A 19,906-nucleotide genomic window follows, 5' to 3' on the forward strand; every position below is an offset into this window, starting at 1 on the left:
ATTCTTCGCAAAAGTTCAATTATGTTAAAAAAATTTTGATATTTCAGTCAAAATTTTAATTATCTTTCTACATAATAAAATTCTTCTCCGAAATTCAATTATTTTCAAATATTGTAATAAAAATCTTGGCAAAATTTTCATTATTTTCAAAAAGTTCCCTCATTTCCATACATAATTTTTAATATCTACTATTTTAATAATATTTTCCAAAAAGAATTCAATTATTTAAAAAAAATGTAAATAAAAATTTAATTATTTTCGTAAATAATACAAATTTTACAGGAATTCAATTATCATTTCAATTATTTGAATTCTATTATTTTTATAAACAATGAAATTCTTTTCAGGAATTCAATTATTTTCATAAATAATAAAAATTCATCGTAGAATTTAAATTATTTTTAATAAAATTTCAATCGAATTCCTCGAAGAAAGTAATTTATTATTCATAAAATTTATTAAAATTCGTCAAAAGAATTTAATTATTTAAAAATTTGTTGATGACATTCTATTCTATATGAAAATTCAATTTTAAAAAACATCCAATTATTGAATAAATAAATTATTTATTTTTGTATTCAAATAATTGAATTCTCGTAGACTTTGTTAATAAAAGTTGATTTAAAAATTAATTACAGATACAATTTTAAATTATGTTCAAAATTATTTAAAAAAGTTGGTCAAAATTTCAATTATCTTCATAAATAATAAAATTCTTCTCTAAAATTCAATAATTTTTAATTTCTACTATAATAGTTTATTTGTTTCGAATCATCGATTCATACAAAGAAGTTGGATTGAGCTATAAACAATATTCAAAATACATTATATAAAGAAACCTAATATTATTATACACTTTTAAACATATTTATGACGAAGAGAACCATTGAATTGATTTCTTCTGGTTGGGGAAAATTCAAAAAATCAAACCACGTATCCCTTACAACTGAGTGTTCTTCGGTCGTACAAATAAATTTCTTTCTAAAGTCGCTCAGCACACTACATTCAATTAGAACATGATACAATTCCTTTCCTGACAACTCGTCGTATCCGCAGCAATACTTCCTATCAAATCTGTAAACTTCGTTTTTATGTATAATTCTCATATTGTGGTTATTTAGTAAACGCATTTGTGCAATAATTTTCATAAATGTTAAAGGAACTTTACATTTCAAGTAATTTTGTACTCCATCACATAAAGTCAAATGAGGAAGGATTTGCAGAGACCTCGAGTTTGTCAGGGAATTAACGTCTTCCGCACGAAGAAATGCCTCAAACGCCTCTATTAATCTAATTTTATTTGTTTGTATATATTGTAAGTCCCATAAAATAGTTTCACCGATAAAATCAAAAATTTTTTCTACCTGTTTACACCAGTTATATTTCGAAGGCACATTCTGTGATTTAGCTAAACAAACGAGTCTTAAGAGGCATATTTTCGGAAATCTATTATTGCTCATATTTAAGATTCTCTCAATCAAATTCAGGGTAAACTTCAAAACTCTACTTGCAAGTTTAATTGCACCGACTTCTAGTCGTACCGCATAGTTAGGAGTATTTTTTGGAGCTAAGAGTAGTTTTTTAAAAAAACCCGTTTGTGTTTTTTCAATCTCCTCTAGAAATCTTAATCCCCAAACCTGAATTGCGTAAAAAAGAGTACTCACAACTAGACTATTAAACAATTTAGGAATCGGACGCCAAGTATTTAAATCCATTCTATTTATAAGAGACAGTGTTGAATCGGTAGCCAATCTAGAAGACGTAGTTGCATTTTTTAGCGCTTCTTCGAATAACCCGTTTTGAGATTGAGAGACTCCCAAATATGTGTAGTTTTTTACAATTTCAATCAGAACATCACCATAAAAAAATTTTAATTTTTTATCGTGCGCGTGTCCACCTTTTTTGAAAATGATAATTTTAGTTTTTTGTTCATTTACTTTTAATTTGTTCTCTGTACAATATTTTCGGAGAGCTTTTAAAATATTTTTCAATCCAGTCTGCGAATCAGAAAATAAAACGATATCGTCGGCGTACGCAAGTAAAATAATCTCGTGTCTAGGGCCAATAGAGACCCCTTCGATACCTTCAGACTTTAAAAAAGTTTCTAAATCCGAAATAAAAAAAGTGAATAATAAAGGGCTACTAACCTCACCTTGTAGCACTCCCTTTGTCACCACAATTGCTTTCGTTTTTTCCCCATTATTTAAAACAGAGACCGTCGCTTTCGAGTAAAAATCTTTTAGGACACTAATTAATTTGTGACCAACCCCCAGTTTATACAATTTCAACCAAAGGAGAGGGTGAGAGACCGAAGGAAAGGCATCACTAAAATCAACGAACAAGGCATACAACTTTCCTCCCTTCACACTAAGATGATTTTGAATTAAGGCATTTAAAACAAATATGTTATCTACACAGTTTCTACTCTTCCTAAATCCCGATTGGAATTCAGGAAGTAATTTATTTTTTTCAGCCCAAATTGTTAATCTAGTAGTTATTATATTTGTAAGTATCTTAGTAATGCAGTTGACTAATGCTATGGGGCAATAGTTGCATGGCTTGTCCCTCTCACCTTTTTTATAGACCATTCTTAAAATTGTTTCTGACCAAGTCTTCGGAACTTTTCCCTTTTGTAAAATTAGGTCAAAAAGGAATACTATAAAATTAATCCAATCACCGGGCAAGTTTTTTAAAAATTCGAATGAGATCTCATCTGAACCAGGACTTTTATTATATTTACAGTTTTTGAGGGCAGAGATAACTTCTTCTCTAGAAATTGGAATTTCCAGTTCAGGGTTATTTTTCTCAACTGATATTTCGAGTAACATTTTTTCTTCTTTGGAAGAGGGTTCTATTATTTGATAAAAATTGCTAAAAAAATCATGCCAAGAATTTGAATCTATATTATTTTTTATAACATTGTAACGATTTCTAAACCCATTTATTACATTCCAAAATGCATTTGAATCACTACACTGGGATAATAGATTAAGAGTTGAATTTTTATAATCATCTTTTTTTTGTTTTAAAACATCGCGATACATTTTTTTCTTATCATCATACTCCATAATACTCTTACTATTTTCAAATTTCTCAACTTTACATTTTTTCAATAATTTTTTTAAAATTTTCTTTAGAGTCACGCATTCTGAGTCGAACCAAGGTTTTGATAAACCAGTTTTATTATTTATCTTGGTGATCATTCCGATAGACTTAGCATTAGTTCTAATTGAACAAGTTAAAAATTCCGCGAGATCGTCGACATCGGGGGGAGAAGTCGGCACGTTACATGGGAGAACACTCATTATCTCAACATATTTCTCCGAAAGATCGTTTTTCCATTTTAACTTATTCAGAATCTGTGGTAATTTTTCATTTTTATTTAAAATAATTGAGAGTGGAAAATGATCAGAGCTTGTAACCATATGACATACTTTGAAGTTTTTTATTATAGAGGTTGCAGAATGATTAACCCAGACTAGATCATTTGTTGATTTTTTATTGTTTAAAAAATATGTATAATGACCTGTAAAATCTCCGGATGTCCTACCATTCAAAACTAAAAGTCCACTTTCCTCCATGAAACGTACCAACTCCCTCCCTCTTTTGTTTACAGTTTTGTCCATATTGTTTCTGACAGAAAAGATATTGGAATTTTCCGCAAGAATATTATCTTGCAATTGATTTTGATTCCCTATTCTAACGTTAAAATCTCCGCCCACAAACAAAGGGAGTCCCGGAAATCTATTATTAATTATTGAAATTGTCTCATCAAGATCGGAGCAAAAAAGATTTACATTTGCATCTGGCTTTAAATAAACGACACCAAGAATGAAATTAAGAGAATTGGAATCAATTTCGACAAATATACTTTGAGTAGTTATTTTTATTATTTTGTACCTGTATTTGCTAATATTTAGTGCAATCAGCAAACCTCCGCTTGCTCTTCCTCTCTCAGCTGTTTTAACTGCTAGACTGTTTATTACTTCAAAATGATGAGGTGGGCAGGTTGATAGGGGTGAGGTCCTCCATGTTTCGGTAACACAAGCTATGTCTATGGTGTTGAGAAGTGGTGCTAGATCCTGCCAGTTAATCCATCCTTTAGAATTCCAAAAAAATATTTTTGGATTCTCTTCGTCTGGTGTAAGTTATAATTTGTTGTCTTGCTTTGGTTTCCCTCCTTGAGCCGTTGCAGAATTCTGAGATTGTGGTATAAGGAATGAATTGAGAGTTCCAGCGGGATTTTTGAGTTTTATAGTTTTTTGCTTTTTTATTTTTCTAGTTTTGGATCCCTTTGGCCTTCCCCGTGATCTCTTAGTACCACTGGCAGTAGAAGCCAGCGAGGTAGATGATTCTTCGCTTTCAGAGTCGGAGTTAGATTCCTGCTCCTGAGTTGGATTTTCAAGAGCTGATAATAATTTTTTAACTTCCTCTACATGTATTATTTCGTCCTCCAAAATTATATTCGAGCCTCTGATGGTTGCATTCTCTCCATTTTTTGATAAAATTTCTCTATATTGTAGTAGAGTATCATAATTTTTTCGGCGTTTTTCTCTCTCTTCCTTGGTTAAATCATTGGCAATACTAAGATTCATATCTAGAATTGCTTTTCTGTTTTGAAATATCAAGGTTTTCGAGTTAGAATTGTTGAATGTAATTAAAATTGGTCGAGAACCTTCCTGCTTTCCAAGCCTTTTGACATCGGTGATACTGTCTTCGGGTATATCAGTGTTTACTTTGCGAATAATATCCTTGACTGTGTTGAAAAGATTGTTATTCTCTTTTGTAGTGTCAGGGACGTTATATAGTATTAGATTCTTACTTCTTTCTTTGTGTGTAATAAAGTCTATTTTCTTCTCACACTGAATTAATCTGTTCGTTAAAATTTTGTTCTCCTCACGCAGTCTGTCATACTTCCGATTGCAAATTCTCAAATCCGATTTTAGAGTTTTGTTATCTCGTTTTATCTCTTGAAGATTTGTGTCCATATTATCAAGCTTATTGTTGGTTTGTTTCAGCTGTTCTTGGATCGAGAGTAACATCTGCTTAGTGAAACTTTCCTCCTCTTGTTCCATACTCACACTTTCTGAATTGAAGAATTTCCGAATAATTCAAATTCCACGTAGAACTGAATTGTATAAAATTGTATTGAATTGTATACAAATAGATTTGAAAATTCTCAAAGAACTTTTTCAAAGTTATTAAAAATAATTGCTTTAAAGAAGAATTACAGTCAAAATTTCTGGAAAATAATAATTGAATTGAAATGATGAAAATAATTTTGAAAAAGTTAGAGTTAAATATTTTTAATTTTTATAGTATAAAATAATGATCTTGTCACTCGGTCATCTTTAATTTTTATGATTGTCATAAAACATGAAGATACTGATAACTTCGAGTCTCCGACTCGGAGTGATCAATTTCTTCATGTTTTATGATAATTCTTCTAAGTTGTTGAATTTTAAAAAGGTTTGAATTTGAAATTTTTTGAAATCTTAATTCTTATGGAAACATAATAATGATTAAATTTTGATTTGAAATGGAGTTATTGATGTTTTCGAATAATTTTACAATTAAAGAAATTCGTGAATAAATGTTGTTTTCTATCAAAGAATCCAAAACTGTATGAAATTTGAGTAGTAATATCTAAATTGTTAATATAACTTTTAACACATTTTAATTTGTTGTTTGGTATATTTTTTGTTTTTTTGTCCCCTTTTTTAGGAAAAAATTTCCCTTTTTGTCCTGCCTGCACGGAAAATGTGTTATTTCGTGCACATGAAAGGGGCGCAAAGTAAGTGATTCCCGCCCAGAGGTAAGGTGAGCGGGCGCAAAATACATTCGCGCCCGCTGACGTCATAGGAGCGGGCGCAAAGTACATTCCCGCCCGCTGACGTCATAAGAGCGGGCGCAAAATACATTCCCGCCCGCTGCCGTTATATAGATGCGGGCGCAAAATATTTCTTTGCTCATTTGTGCATCCAGTGACCTTAACTTTTAGAAAATGACATCACAAGTCATTTTTAGCCATATGGAACAAACAAACAATTCATCCAAATGTGTGTGCACTTAATAACACACTTTCCATGCAGCAGGACAAAAAATGTTGTTCGCAGCACGGGCGCAAAAGGTGATAGTGTCTCAGGCGAGATTATGGGACAACCTCGGCGACCCTACGCATCCTCGGCTTCGCCTCGGTGCTTCAGGTCCCCTCGGTTTCCCTAATCTCGCCTTCGCCAAAATCACCTATTTTGCGCCCTTAATACGAAAATAACTATTTTCACCTTTTTTGAGGATAAAGTGTGATGCTTGTAATTAAATTTCGAACCGTACACAATTTTTGCAGTTTACAATATTGTTTGCTTATGTTAGAAAAGTGGTTTGAGTTAAAATATCAATTTATTCAAGATATGTACATGTCAACCCGGCTACACTGGTGATCCATCTCTTGGATGCGAGTTGATTAACTTTTGTGCCGATATACCATGTGCACCTGGCGCAGTTTGCGAAAACTCGAAGGGATCCTACAAGTGTTATTGTCAACATGGAACGGTTGGTGATCCTTACAACAGTGGCTGTCAACAACCAGTGGAATGTCTGCACGATGAAGACTGTCCAGATACTGCTAATTGCCTCAGTTTCAACAATGTTCCCAAGTGTAACGGTATGTTCTGACTATTATCAAATTTTCCTAAAATAAAATCTACATTTTCCCTCTGCTAAATGTATAAAATTTATTGAATCTTCACCAGATGTCTGTGCTCGCATCAAGTGTGGTCCAAATTCAGATTGTGCTGCTTTCCATCATATTGGCTCTTGTAAATGTCAACCTGGTTATGAAGGTGATGCTAACGAATTAAGTATCGGATGTCGTCCAACGCCTGTTGTATGTTCTTCTTCTGCGGAATGCGGTTTGAATACCTATTGTTACGAAAGCATTTGTCGACGTAAGTTTCTCCTCTTAAGGGCCGGTTTCACCAACACCGATAATTAACTTTCAATCGAAGTTGGTGAAACTGGCCCTTACTGTCTTAATCTTTTTGAAATTTAAATTCTTACCGACTCATACTTTCAGCATCATGCCAATCTGACAATGAGTGCACCTTGTCTGATGTCTGCTTAAGCGGTCAGTGCTTGGACCCATGTCAAATACGAGCAGCTTGTGGAATTAATGCCGAATGTACAGTTCGAAATCATTTGAAGCACTGCAGTTGCCCGCCAGGATTCACCGGAAATTCCGAAGTGGAATGCGTGAGACGTTAGTATTTTCTCTAAATATTCAATGAAAGAAAGAATTCAAAAAATATATCCAAGTTATTTTATATTTTGCATGCCTCGGATATTATGATTTTTTCGACTTTTTTGAACTTATATTAAAAAATTGCGACTTTTTCGACTTTACTTACAAATTTTGCGGCAAAATACCACAATTTTAGTATAAAATGCTGCAACTTTTTTCGATTTTTACGCGCAGTATAAAAAATAGCTGTAGATAAATCTTTCGAAAATTATTTTTGAATAATTTTTCTAATTAAATTTTGGAAATATACAATTAAAAAGATTTTGAATAATTGAAATTTAGTAAAATTTAATTGTTAAATACTGTTTTTTGATTGTGGCCTTAGGTCCAAAAATAAAAAAAAATTTAATTGAAAACAAATCCGTTTTTTCAAGTATTTTATTATAATTTTTGAAAATTAACTATCATAGAATTTTTATTGAAAATTTTAGAAATAATTGAATTTTCAAAAATTTTAATGAATAATCTTCAAGTGTAAATTTAATAAAAAATGAAAATTAATGAAAATTAGGTTCTAAAAATAATATTAAAATAGTTTTGAAAAAAGTAATTCTCTGAATTATTTCGTTCAAATTTTTTAAAATTTAATTATTTTCAATATATTCGATATTCAATATTTTAAATATTTCCGAAAATTCAAATACATACACAAAATAATAACGTTAATATTGTTTAAAATTATTTTTTAAATTCTGGATAAAATAATTATATTCAAACTTTTTAATTAAAATTCTTCAAAGAATATTCGTTTTTTTAAATCATACAAAAATTCTTCAATTATTTTCGAAAAATTACATTACAATATTTTATACAAAACTAATTCTTAGAATTGTTTTATCATAATTTTTTAAGATTCAATTACCTTCGGACAAAGTAATTTTTAATTTTTGAAAAATTTACTATTTTAGAATTTTTGAGAAATTATTTATCATTAAAATTCATCAAAAGTTTAATTTTTTTAAAAATATTTTTTAAAAACTTAATTATTTATTTGTTTAATAAATTTTTTTCAAAATTTAATTATTTTAAGGAATTTTATTAAAATTCGTTGCAAAATTCAATTATTTTCATTGTATTAATAAAATTGTTGTCTAAATTCCATTTTTTAGGAATTTTTAAAAAATTATTTTCAAGAATTTTAAAAAAATTTTTGTTTAAATTCGATTTTCAGGAATTTTTAAGAAATTTATTGAAAAATTCAATTTTATTTTCAGGAATTTTTAAAAAACTTATTGCAAAATTCAATTATTTTCAGGAATTTTTATAAAATTTTTGTCTAAATTCAGTTTTCAAGATTTTTAAAAAAATTATTGAAAAATTCAAATATTTTCAGGAATTTTAATAAAATTTAAAAAATTTTTTAAATTTAAATTCAATTATTTTCAGGAATTTTTTAAAAATTTATTGAAAAATTCAATTATTTTCAGGATTTTTTTAAAAATTTATTGCCAAATTCAATTATTTCCATGAATTTTAATAAAATGTTTGTCTAAATTCCATTTTTTAGGAACTTTTAAAAAATTTATTGCAAAATTCAATCATTTTTAGGAACTTTAATAAAATTTTTGTCTAAATTTAATTTTCAGGACTTTTTTAAAAATTTATTGAAAACTTCAATTATTATCATGAATTTTTAATAAAACTCTTTACAAAATTTAATTATTTTTAGAAATTTAAAAAAAAATTTTGCCAAATTTAATTATTTTAAGGAATTTTATTAAAATTCATTGCTAATTTAAATTATTTAATTTCAAAGATTTTACTAAATTTAAATTATTTTTTAAAAAGATTTTACCAAATTTCAATTTTTAAAAAAAAAGCTTTTTTAATTGTTATGTAATTGTAAAACTATTGCGTCTTTCAAAAATTATTTAGAAATATTTTTAAAAAGTTAATTTTACGAATTTATTTATTAAAATTTTTGAATATATTCTACCTTAATATTTTTAAAAGGAAAAATAAACGGTTTCAATAATTATAAAAATTGAATTTTTGTAAGGTAATTTTTTTAATTTTTAGAAATGATTAAATTTCAGAGTTTGAAATTAAAAAAAATTTTTTTTTCTGGTGAAAAAAGAAATAAGAAGTATTTAAATATTTTATTTAGCAAAATTATACATGTTTTGATTAATTGAATTTAGAAATCAGTAAAGAATCAGGGAAATGAAAAATAAAATTTTTGTTACAACAGTAAAATAAATAAAGGACTTTTTCGACTTTTTTTCTATTTTTAATCGACTAAAGCGACTTTTTTTGTTCGTTAAAGTCGATCCGAGGCCTGATTTTGTGATACATTTCAATTAAAAAAATTTCAGTGCCAGTGTCTTGCACGACAACAAATGATTGCAATGAGGGAAACACTTGCCGAGACAATGTGTGTCTACCTGTTTGCCAAGTGGATAATGAATGTGCCTTCAACGAGAAATGCGTAAGGGGAAATTGCCTTCTGACATGCAGACTGGACAATGATTGCTTTTTGGGTCACATTTGCTTGAACAATATGTGCACTTTTGGCTGTCAAGCTGATGAAGATTGCAACGCAAATGAAGCGTGCCTTGTAAACAAGTGCGCAAATCCTTGCGAGGTTACACCTTGTGGTCCAAATTCGAAGTGTACGGTTATTAATCAACGAGCCTCGTGTTCCTGTTCCGCAGGTTTTATTCCAAATCCAACCGCGAAAGTAGCGTGTCTCCGTGCACCGGGTCCGTCGTGTCAGTCAAATAGAGATTGCTCGGCTGGAACCAGTTGCATTTCTGGAATATGCACCCCAGTCTGTTCATCGAATGCAAATTGTTTGAGCAATGAACGTTGCGATTCAAGTGGAGTCTGCAGAGGGCTGTGCAGAAGAGACGAGGACTGTCAGAGTGGTGAGATCTGCGAAGGATTGGTCTGCTTCAATGGATGTAGGGCTGATATTGAGTGCCAGGAAAATCTCGCTTGCATTAACAACCAGTGTATAGGTATTTGACGACTCTTATATCCTGAATACTCTTAAATATCAAACTAATACTGATTAATCGTTAAGAAATTAATTCAGGGTTGCCACGCAACCTGGAAACCTGGAAAAGTCAACCCTCTGGGCACGGAAACGCCTTTGTTCTAAAAACGTTCCTAAAACCTTTTTTTTAAATTTTTTTTTCCTCCACATAACGTTTTAAAAACGTTTCATGTTCTAAAATCGTTTTTAGAACATTGGACGTTCTTAAGCCTTTATGTAACGAACATGAAACGTTCTAAAAACGTTTTAGGAACGTTTCTAGAACAAAGACGTTCCCCTGCCCAGAGGGAAGAAATTTCGAATGATCAAAAGTGTGGCAACCCTGTTAATTTTATTTTCTTAACTATATCTCAATTTAAATCCCAAAAGAAAGTTAAATTCGAGTAAAACTTTAGCAACATTCGATCCGAATTAAAGATCCCATTCTTTGAATTCCAGACCCATGCAGTTTGCCAAATGCCTGTGGTATTAATGCGGATTGTTCAGTTGTTAATCATTGGAAACGATGTAGATGTCCGGAATCATTGATAGGAGATCCACTTATTAGCTGCAGACAATCTTTCCTACCCTGTTCAGATCTGTCAGACTGTTCGCCTGGTCAAACTTGTTACGTCAAGTCTTGTTATTCAACTTGTAGAAGGTAAGATGATAATTTCCCTGAAAACTTTGCCAAATATTCAAAAAATTGTTAAATTAAATTAATTCCAGCGATGTGAATTGTTTAAATGACGAACGATGCGACGGAGGAATGTGCAAGACAATATGTAACACTGACGATCAATGTTCGTCCAACCAAATTTGCGAGAATCGTTTATGTGACATTGGATGCCGCAGTGATAACGCTTGTCCTTCCGATGAATCCTGTATTGAAAATAGATGTAGAAGTGAGTATTAATCTATTTCTAGTATCTACTGTAAAAATTTTAGGAGTCGTTGACTGTATAGAAGATTTTTTTGGGAAAGTAAATTGACAGCGTACTTAATGATAATCTCGATGATAACAGGCTTAGCACTCATCTACTAAAATCTACTATTTACTACTTCTTTTACGTTATGCTACTATTTGGGTATTTTTTTAGATTTCAGCCACTAAAAGCTACTATTTTTGTTCTTTTTTGGAGAATTTCCACTACGTTAAATTCACTAATACTTGAAATAAAAAAACTATTCTCAAAAACTATAATCAAATTCTTTAAAACGATTCAATTATTATTTTCAAAAAAATTTTCGAAATTCAATTATTTTCAATATCTAGTATTTTCATGAAATTTCGCAAAAAAATTAAATTATTTTTAAAAAAAATTGATAAAATTCATCCAAAATTCAATTATTTTTATAAATAATAAAATTTATACAGGAATTCAATAAAATCAATTATTTAACAAAATTTTTATATAATTCTTCACAATAATTCAATTACTTTCGCTAATAATAACATTTTTCATTGAAATTCAATTTTTTAAAAAAATTTTTGATAAAATTTTAAGCAAGAATTCAATTATTTTCATGAGTAATAAAACTCATGAATTTCAATTATATTTAATACTAAAAAATTTTAATTTCATTAATCGAAAAATTCAATTATTTTCACAATTAATGATTCCCACAAGAATTCAATTACATATTTAAAATAAAATTTCCATAATATTTATTATATTTCGAAAAAATTAATTATTTAAAACAATGTTTATAAAATTCTTATGAAGAATTCAATTATTTTCAAAATTTTCACAGAAATTCAATTCTTTTTAAACATTTTAATAAAATTTTTAGCAATAATTTAATTATTTTTATTAATACCTAATAAAACTCCTTTCAACTATTCAACTTTTTTTAAACATTTTAATACAAATTTCCGCAATAATTCGATTATTTTAAAAAATAATAAAATTCTTCTCAGGAATTCAATTATTTTTGAAAATTTTAATGAAACTCTTAGCAATTATTCAATTATTTTCAAAAATTGAATTGAAATATGATCAATTATTTTCAGAAATAACAATATTTATCACAAGAATTTAATTATTTTTAAAAGTAATAATTTTCTTCTTGGAAATTCAATTATTTTAAAAAATTCTAATAAAATTGTTCGCAAGAATTCGATTCTTTTCATAAATAATAAAATTCTTTTCAGGGTTTCAATTATTTTTGAAAATTTTAATAAAGTTTTTAGCAACTTTTCAATTATTTTCCTAAATAGTATAATTCTCCATAGGATTTCAATGATTTTTAATACAATTTTACAGGAATTGCTCAAGAAATGTAAATATTATTAAAAATTTAATTTTAATTCCTCGAAAAAATCAATTATTTAAAAGAATGTTTATAAAATTCTTATGAAGAAATCAATTTATTATTTTCAAAAATGTAAGAAGTTTTCACAGGAATTCAATTATTTTCAAATATTTTAATAAAATTGTTCGATAGAAATGTATTATTTAAAATAAAATTTTTATAAAATTTTTTTCAAATAATTCAATATTATTCTTTTAGATTTTAATAAAATTCTTCTCCAGAATTAAATTATTTTCAAAAATAACAAAATTATTCCTGAAAAGTCAATCATTTTGAGGCTTTTTAATAAAATTCTTTGCAAAATTCAATTATTTTTATAAATAACAATATTCATAACAAGAATTCAATTGTTTGTAAATTAAGTAATAAATTTCTTCTTAAAAATTCAATTATTTTTAAAAATTCTAATAAAATTGTTTGCAATAATTCAATTATTTTCAACAAAATTTAATAAAATGCCACACAGACATTCAATTATTTTTAAAAACTTTTCGCAATTCAATGATTTTCAATATCTATTTTCTTAAAATCTACAAACAGAATTCAATTATTTAGAAAAATTTTTGTATAAATCTTGGTAAGAATTGAATTCTTTTCATGAATAACAAAATTTTGTCAGGAATTCAATAATTTAAGTTAGAATTTGCATAAAATTAGTCGAAAGAAAATTAAAAAATTTTTATAAAATTCTTCGCAAGAAGTACATTATTTTTCTAAATATTTAAATTCTTTTATGAATAATAAAATTCGTTGCAGGAATTCAATTTATTAGCAGGATAAGAAAGAAGTCTTGTGAAGTGTCTAAAACGAGAATTTTGGTCGTCAAGTTTAATTTTTCGATAGCCACTTTTTCACTACTTTTTTTTGAGTGAACTGAAACTCTGCTAGATTATGAACATAATAATTAATTGTTAACTGTACAGATCCTTGCGAAGGAGGCAAATCCTGTGGAAAGTGTGCTGGATGCCGTGTGGTAAACCATGTTGCCCAATGCAGTTGTCCTTCGAATTATTACGGCGATGCACGCATCAGTTGTATAAAGTCGATGATTCCATGCGATGGTTCCTGTGAGTGCGACGAAACAGGATATTGCGTTAAAAGCTGTCGATCACAAAATCAATGTTCCTGTGGAGAGGTTTGTCATGAAGGAAAATGCCGAGTAAACTGTGATCACAACAGCGAATGTTCGAAGGTAAGACAATTGTCAACTTAACTCTTATGCATAAATTTACTAAAAATATATTTAAGGCTCCGGATCTTAAAAGGGCACTTTTACCATTTAAAATCAATGGCTCATTTGATTTTCATATCAGCAATCACTTATTCATTGCTTAGAATCTGTTTTCATTTTTTTATACTTTTGCACATTTTTTTTCGGGAGATAAATACATTGAGAATATTTCAGGGCTACATGTGTGAGAGTGGATTATGTCTCTTTGGTTGTCGATCTCACTCGGATTGTCCAGACTTGTTGTCTTGCATGAATGGCCAATGTACGGATCCATGTTCCTCGGGATCAGCACCTTGTGGTCTGAATGCACTCTGCAGAGTTTCTAATCATCGAGCAGTGTGCTTATGCCCAGAGGGCTACCAAGGCGAGCCAAGTCGGGAGTGTTACCAGTTGGAATGCCATAGTCACGATGATTGTGAACCAACGAAACATTGCAGTGAATTTGGAGTTTGCACAGATCCCTGCATGCAAAATGGTGTTTGCGGTATTAATGCTCAGTGTCGTGTGGCGAACAGACAAGCTCAATGTTCATGTCCACCGGGTCATATAGGAAATCCAAAACTTTTATGCAAACAAGGTATGGAAGCAAATGAATTGTAAATTTTTTGTATTGTAAATTTTTTGTATGGTAAATTTTGAATGCTAAATCTAAACTAAACTGAATTTTTCCCAATGGTTGATGCAGGCAACGAGGAATGTCTTCGAAATCCTTGCGGATCAAACGCAGATTGCCGAGAGACTTCTTCCGGTTACGAGTGCACTTGTAAATCCAGCTGTTACGGTGATCCCTATTTAGGTTGCCAGTGTGATGGTAATCATTTTTTCAAGTTTCTTCGCCAGAATTATGGATCCTACAATCAATATTGGAGGGCTAAGTGATTTTTAAACTAAGACTGATATTATTTTGTTCCAATAGGTACACGCCGCGATTGTCGAACTGTGGGTTGCGGTAAGAATGCAGAATGCATCAGGGACAGATCAGAGTTCGTTTGCAGATGCATTCCGGGTACAACGGGTTCTCCGGATATTGAATGTGCCACAGGTAAGTCACAACCTACTTGCTATTTATGGTTTAATGAACGTATTAGTTAACTTTGTGTACAGCATTTGTGACTAGAGAACAGTACTGACGATAAAACATAAAGGAACATGGTCAGTAGAATGTGTCGTTTGGTAGGAACCAAATAATAGTATTGATATAACCGAAATAATATAACAATAATATAATAATAATTAGTATAATAATAATAATAATAAATAATATGATAGTAATTAAAATAATCACAATAGCTAGAGATGTAATAATCTAGCAGTCGTTAACACCGAGAGACAGATGTGATTGGAGCATTGCCAGCTGACACTACTTTATAGTCATTTGTAGTGTTGGAAACCAAAGATAGTAACTTACTGTGATAAAAAGTACGACAAACGAGTTGTACGAGTTGTACTTTACTGAAATGAAGTGATCTTCCTTAAATGATTTTTTTATTCACTGACGGTTTGACTTCGAGTTTTAGCGATGTGTACCCTTTTTTAATTATCTTCTGCAAAAACGGAAAAATAATACTACGTTCTCTGTAAATATTTTAAATTTCTAAATTTTATCATTAGATTTGTACATCAGTCTTAAATTTTGATATTTGATTTCGAAATGGAAAAATTAATGAAAAGTGACACTAAACGTCTTCTATATAACAATTGATAATTTCAGACTTCGCATTCATCTACTAAAACTTACTATTTACTACTTTTTTGCGTTATCCTACTATTTGGGTACTTTTTTAGATTTCAGCCACTAAAAGATACTATTTTTGTTCTTTTTTGGAGAATTTCCACTACCCTTTAAATTCGCCATAACTGGAAATCAAAAAACTATTCTCAAAAATTATAATCAAATTCTTTAAAACGATTCAATTATTTTCAAAAAAAAATATTCGAAATTCAATTATTTTCAACATCCAATATTTTCATAAAATTTCGCAAAAGAATTCAATTATTTCAAAAAAAAAATTTATAAAATTCATCCAAAATTCAATTATTTTCATAAATAATGAAATTTCCAGAAGAATTACATTAATTTAGAATAGCATTTTCAAGAAAATTTCGAAAAAATCAATTATTTAACAAAATTTTTATACAATTCTTCACAATAATTGAATTACTTTCACTAATAATAATATTTTTCACGGAAATTTGATTTTTTAAAAAAAATTTTGATAAAATTCTAAGCAAAAATTCAATTACTTTCATTAATAGTAAAACTCATCGAAAAATTGCAATTATTTTTAATACTATTTTACATTAATTAATCGAAAAATTCAATTATTTTCATAAATAAAATTTTGCACAAGAATTCAATTATTTGAAATAAAATTTTCATAATATTTATTATTATATTTCGAAAAAATTAATTTTTTTAAACAATGTTTATAAAATTCTTATATGAAGAATTTAATTATTATTTTCAAAAATAACAAAATTTTTCACAGAAATTCAATTCTTTTTAAACATTTTAATAAAATTATTCGCAATAATTCAATTATTTATTTTCATAAATTCTAATAAAATTCTTCTCAGGAATTTCATTATTTTTGGGAATTTTAATAAAATTCATAGCAACCATTCAATTATTTTCATAAATACTTAATAAAATTCTTCTCAAGATTTCAATTATTAGAATACAATTTTACAGGAATTGCTCGAAGAATGTAAAATAAATGTTTTTTTTAAATTCTTTGGAAAAATTCAATTTGAACGCGAACAAGCAAAATAAAAAGCAAAATAAAAATAAAATTTTACGAAGGAATGAATTATTTTAAATACACTTCGAATTAAATTTTTTTAAAATAATTTATTTTTTTAAATTTTAATAAAATTTTTTCTAAGAATTTAATTATTTACACAAATAATTTTTCGAAAGAATTTAATTATGTCGATAAATAACAAAATTATTTCCAAAAATTCAATTATTTTGAGGCATTTTAATAAAATTCTTTGCAAAATTTAATTATTTTCATAAATAATAATATTCATTACAAGAATTCAATTATTTTTAAAAGTAATTTTCTTCTTGGAAATTCAATTATTTTAAAAAATTCAAATAAAATTGTTCGCATGAATTCAATTATATTCATAAATAATAAAATGCGTTTTAGGAATTTAATTATTTTCAAAAAAATGTAATTTTTCGATAGCTACTTTTTTACTACTCTTTTTAGTTTGGAAGCTACTTTTTGCTACTTTTTAAAATTAATTATCGAGTGCGAAGTCTGTCATTTGTTCTAAATTATTTATTCCCTTTAAAATGCCTTCGTGCCACGAATATACAAAATAAAATTTTTAAAATACCTTCCGTTCCAGATTGTATGTTCTTCAAGTCGCTAATTACGAAATAGGCATCAAATTTTACATTAGCTTGAAATTTGTAATTTGGGTGTTTCTTGGGGTTGGTGATGATGAATTTAATGTTACCTTTTCAAACTTCAAAATGGCGGATTCAATATGGCGACATTTAAAAATTTGGTCGCTATATTAGATCCGCCATTTTGAATTTTTAAAAACGAAAATGAAATTCGAATTTAGAGGACTTCAAAAACCCTCGAGCAATGAATGTTGATCGAATCGCATCAATCTTAAAACTAAGCGCCATATTGGATCCAATATTTTGAATTCTTAAAATCTGACTTCAAATTCGAATTTTTTTTTCGAGGTGGCCATTTATGACTGCTGACACAAAGATTAGACGGGAAACAAAATTCATAAAATATTTAAGATTTTTAGTAATTTAACATTTTTTTAATACTTGGGATAAAATTTTCTTACTTTACTTATTTTCCAGTATTTAGAATTTCTAAAATCTGACATTAAATCTAGATTTAGTAACTCCAACAACCCGCAAATTTTTAAATTTAGTGAAACCGACATTTTGAATTTTCAAAAAGTAACATCAAATTAAAGTCATAATTAGCGACGCCAGAAATTACTAAGTAACCAATTTCAAACTAATACGTTTAATTTGTTTGATTTGTTATCCGCCACATTGGATCCGCCATTTTGATTTAAGATTTCTATTCGGAAACTACAAAAACCTTAGAACAGCTATTGATATTCATATATAAAACTCAATGAGTGGGTTAAATTCCAAAGAAAATTATATGATCCTGACTGTATATCGCTATTACTCGATGTCGAAATTCTAATTGTTTGATTCCTTTACTTTGACTGAATGCCAAAAATGAAAAATGCAAATACTCCTAATCTAAGTTTGTTGACACACATCGATTCTATGATTATAAAAGGTTTAAACATTTGTCGATATATAAAAAGTCGAATATGTTTTTAATGAAAAATAAATTAACAGTATTAGTCACAATGTTTTGTAAAGAATTTGAATTAGGCTCTTAAAACTAAAGAGAAATGATAAAAGAGAATGAATGTGAGATTAGAAGTGAAGAATATTGTAAATGTACATACTGGATAGGTAATAAATAATTGTACATAAATTGAAGATGAAACACACCGACACAAGTTCTTAGTCTCACGCAAGAAGACTAGTCTTCTAGAAGACCAGTCTCAGTCTCACACATGATTGCATATGTAGAATGTTTATTTCAGTATCCAATCTGTCTTTTGGAAATAATTGTTGATTTGAAATCAACAGTCGATGGTACGTAGAGTGCCACTTGCATAATAACAGGAGGTACACGATGCTACACTGTTTTTTATATTGTCTCACATAGTTTAGGTTTAATATACAGATTGGGAACTGCGAAAGGGACATTCTCATATACCCATGCTTGATATCTGCTGAGTTTGCAGGTGATTTTCTTCTTTCTAAAGTCTTTTGGGGGCTTAAGTGTAAATATTGCTGCTTTGTTGTTGTTGTGTTATACATAGTTTTATATTCCGTATATATATATATATATCGAAAGTGTGGTAAAAAGATCTCTTTGCCGTGCTACTCTTATTTTTTGTCATTTTTATTACAATTATATAAAGCATGTGGTTCATGTTATTTGTGAGAAAGTTTCTTTTCACAGTTCTTATAAAATGCTTTTTTTCTTTGTTTTCCTCCTCCACCAATTCCACCACGCCGTTACCATCCATATGAAATCGTTTTCCTTTAGAGCAAGAGTGCACCAGTGATTCAGAATGTCCCAACGACAAAGCCTGCATAAATCTACAATGTCTGGATCCTTGTACATTGCGGGGAGCTTGCGGCATCAACGCACTGTGCCGAGTGGTGGTGCACAAGCCACGCTGCTCCTGCCCTCAGTGCTACATCGGAATGCCCCGAGCAGTCTGTCGACCGGATCCGAAATGCGACCTCACGAATCCGTCTCGACCCTCACCGTCAAACATCGACTGCTCCTCCGATAGCGAGTGTCCAGAGAGTCTGTCCTGTCACGCTCAGACCAGAGAATGTCGAGACCCGTGCTCGAGCTCAAAGCCAAGGTGCGAGGTCAACAAGAAATGCCAAGTGCGAAATCACAAGCCAGTCTGTGTCTGTAAATACGGATTCGTTGTTAACGAAATGGGGGAGCTGACCTGCGCCCCGGACACTGTGGCTTGCTCGAAAGATTCCGATTGCCCGTCGAACGTCGCATGCCTCAATGGAAAATGCCAGAATCCATGCAACATGAGAAAGAAACCGCCGTGTCCGAATGACAAGGCTTGCGAAGTCCTCGACCATCGTCCCGTTTGTATCTGTATTAAAAATTGTAATCCTTCCCTATCCATTTGCCTGCGAGACAGTGGCTGCTCACCAGACTTGGCGTGTCGCAAATATCGCTGCGTGGATCCATGCGCCAACTCCACGTGCCCGGCTGACGCCCCATGTTACGTCGAGGAGCACAAACCCATCTGCAAGTTCTGTCCCCCCGGCTTTGTGCCCGACACTAAGTACGGATGCATGAAAGGTAAACACCATTTCTCACCTGCTATCGAGTATCTCCTCTTCATATCAAATTTTTACGCGACACACTAAACGCATACATCACACATTTACATCCACAGGGTGTCGTAGGATTAGTCAAACATTTCGCAATTAGAAATTAACGCCACTCTTCAATTCAAGAGAATT

The 19,906-nt window shown here is 29.7% G+C and overlaps 1 protein-coding gene across 3 annotated transcripts in view; it reads left to right on the forward strand.

Annotated features, from left to right (window-relative positions):
• The window catches only part of LOC122500033, a 289,403-nt gene that overhangs the window by 156,156 nt on the left and 113,341 nt on the right, over positions 1-19,906 (forward strand). For 2 of the 3 annotated variants that reach the window (XM_043608729.1, XM_043608730.1), the window contains 11 exons: positions 6,409-6,664; positions 6,753-6,947; positions 7,076-7,258; positions 9,616-10,260; positions 10,737-10,938; positions 11,007-11,182; positions 13,517-13,785; positions 13,999-14,401; positions 14,510-14,635; positions 14,741-14,866; positions 18,951-19,742. In XM_043608729.1, the coding sequence (XP_043464664.1) occupies positions 6,409-6,664; positions 6,753-6,947; positions 7,076-7,258; positions 9,616-10,260; positions 10,737-10,938; positions 11,007-11,182; positions 13,517-13,785; positions 13,999-14,401; positions 14,510-14,635; positions 14,741-14,866; positions 18,951-19,742 (3,373 nt within the window). The remainder of the gene's footprint in view (positions 1-6,408; positions 6,665-6,752; positions 6,948-7,075; positions 7,259-9,615; positions 10,261-10,736; positions 10,939-11,006; positions 11,183-13,516; positions 13,786-13,998; positions 14,402-14,509; positions 14,636-14,740; positions 14,867-18,950; positions 19,743-19,906) is intronic. The other variant, XM_043608731.1, reaches the window with a different exon arrangement.

The sequence above is a fragment of the Leptopilina heterotoma genome, unplaced genomic scaffold (assembly GCF_015476425.1).
Source record: "Leptopilina heterotoma isolate Lh14 unplaced genomic scaffold, ASM1547642v1 Lhet_180, whole genome shotgun sequence".
Taxonomy (NCBI): Eukaryota; Metazoa; Arthropoda; class Insecta; order Hymenoptera; family Figitidae; genus Leptopilina; species Leptopilina heterotoma.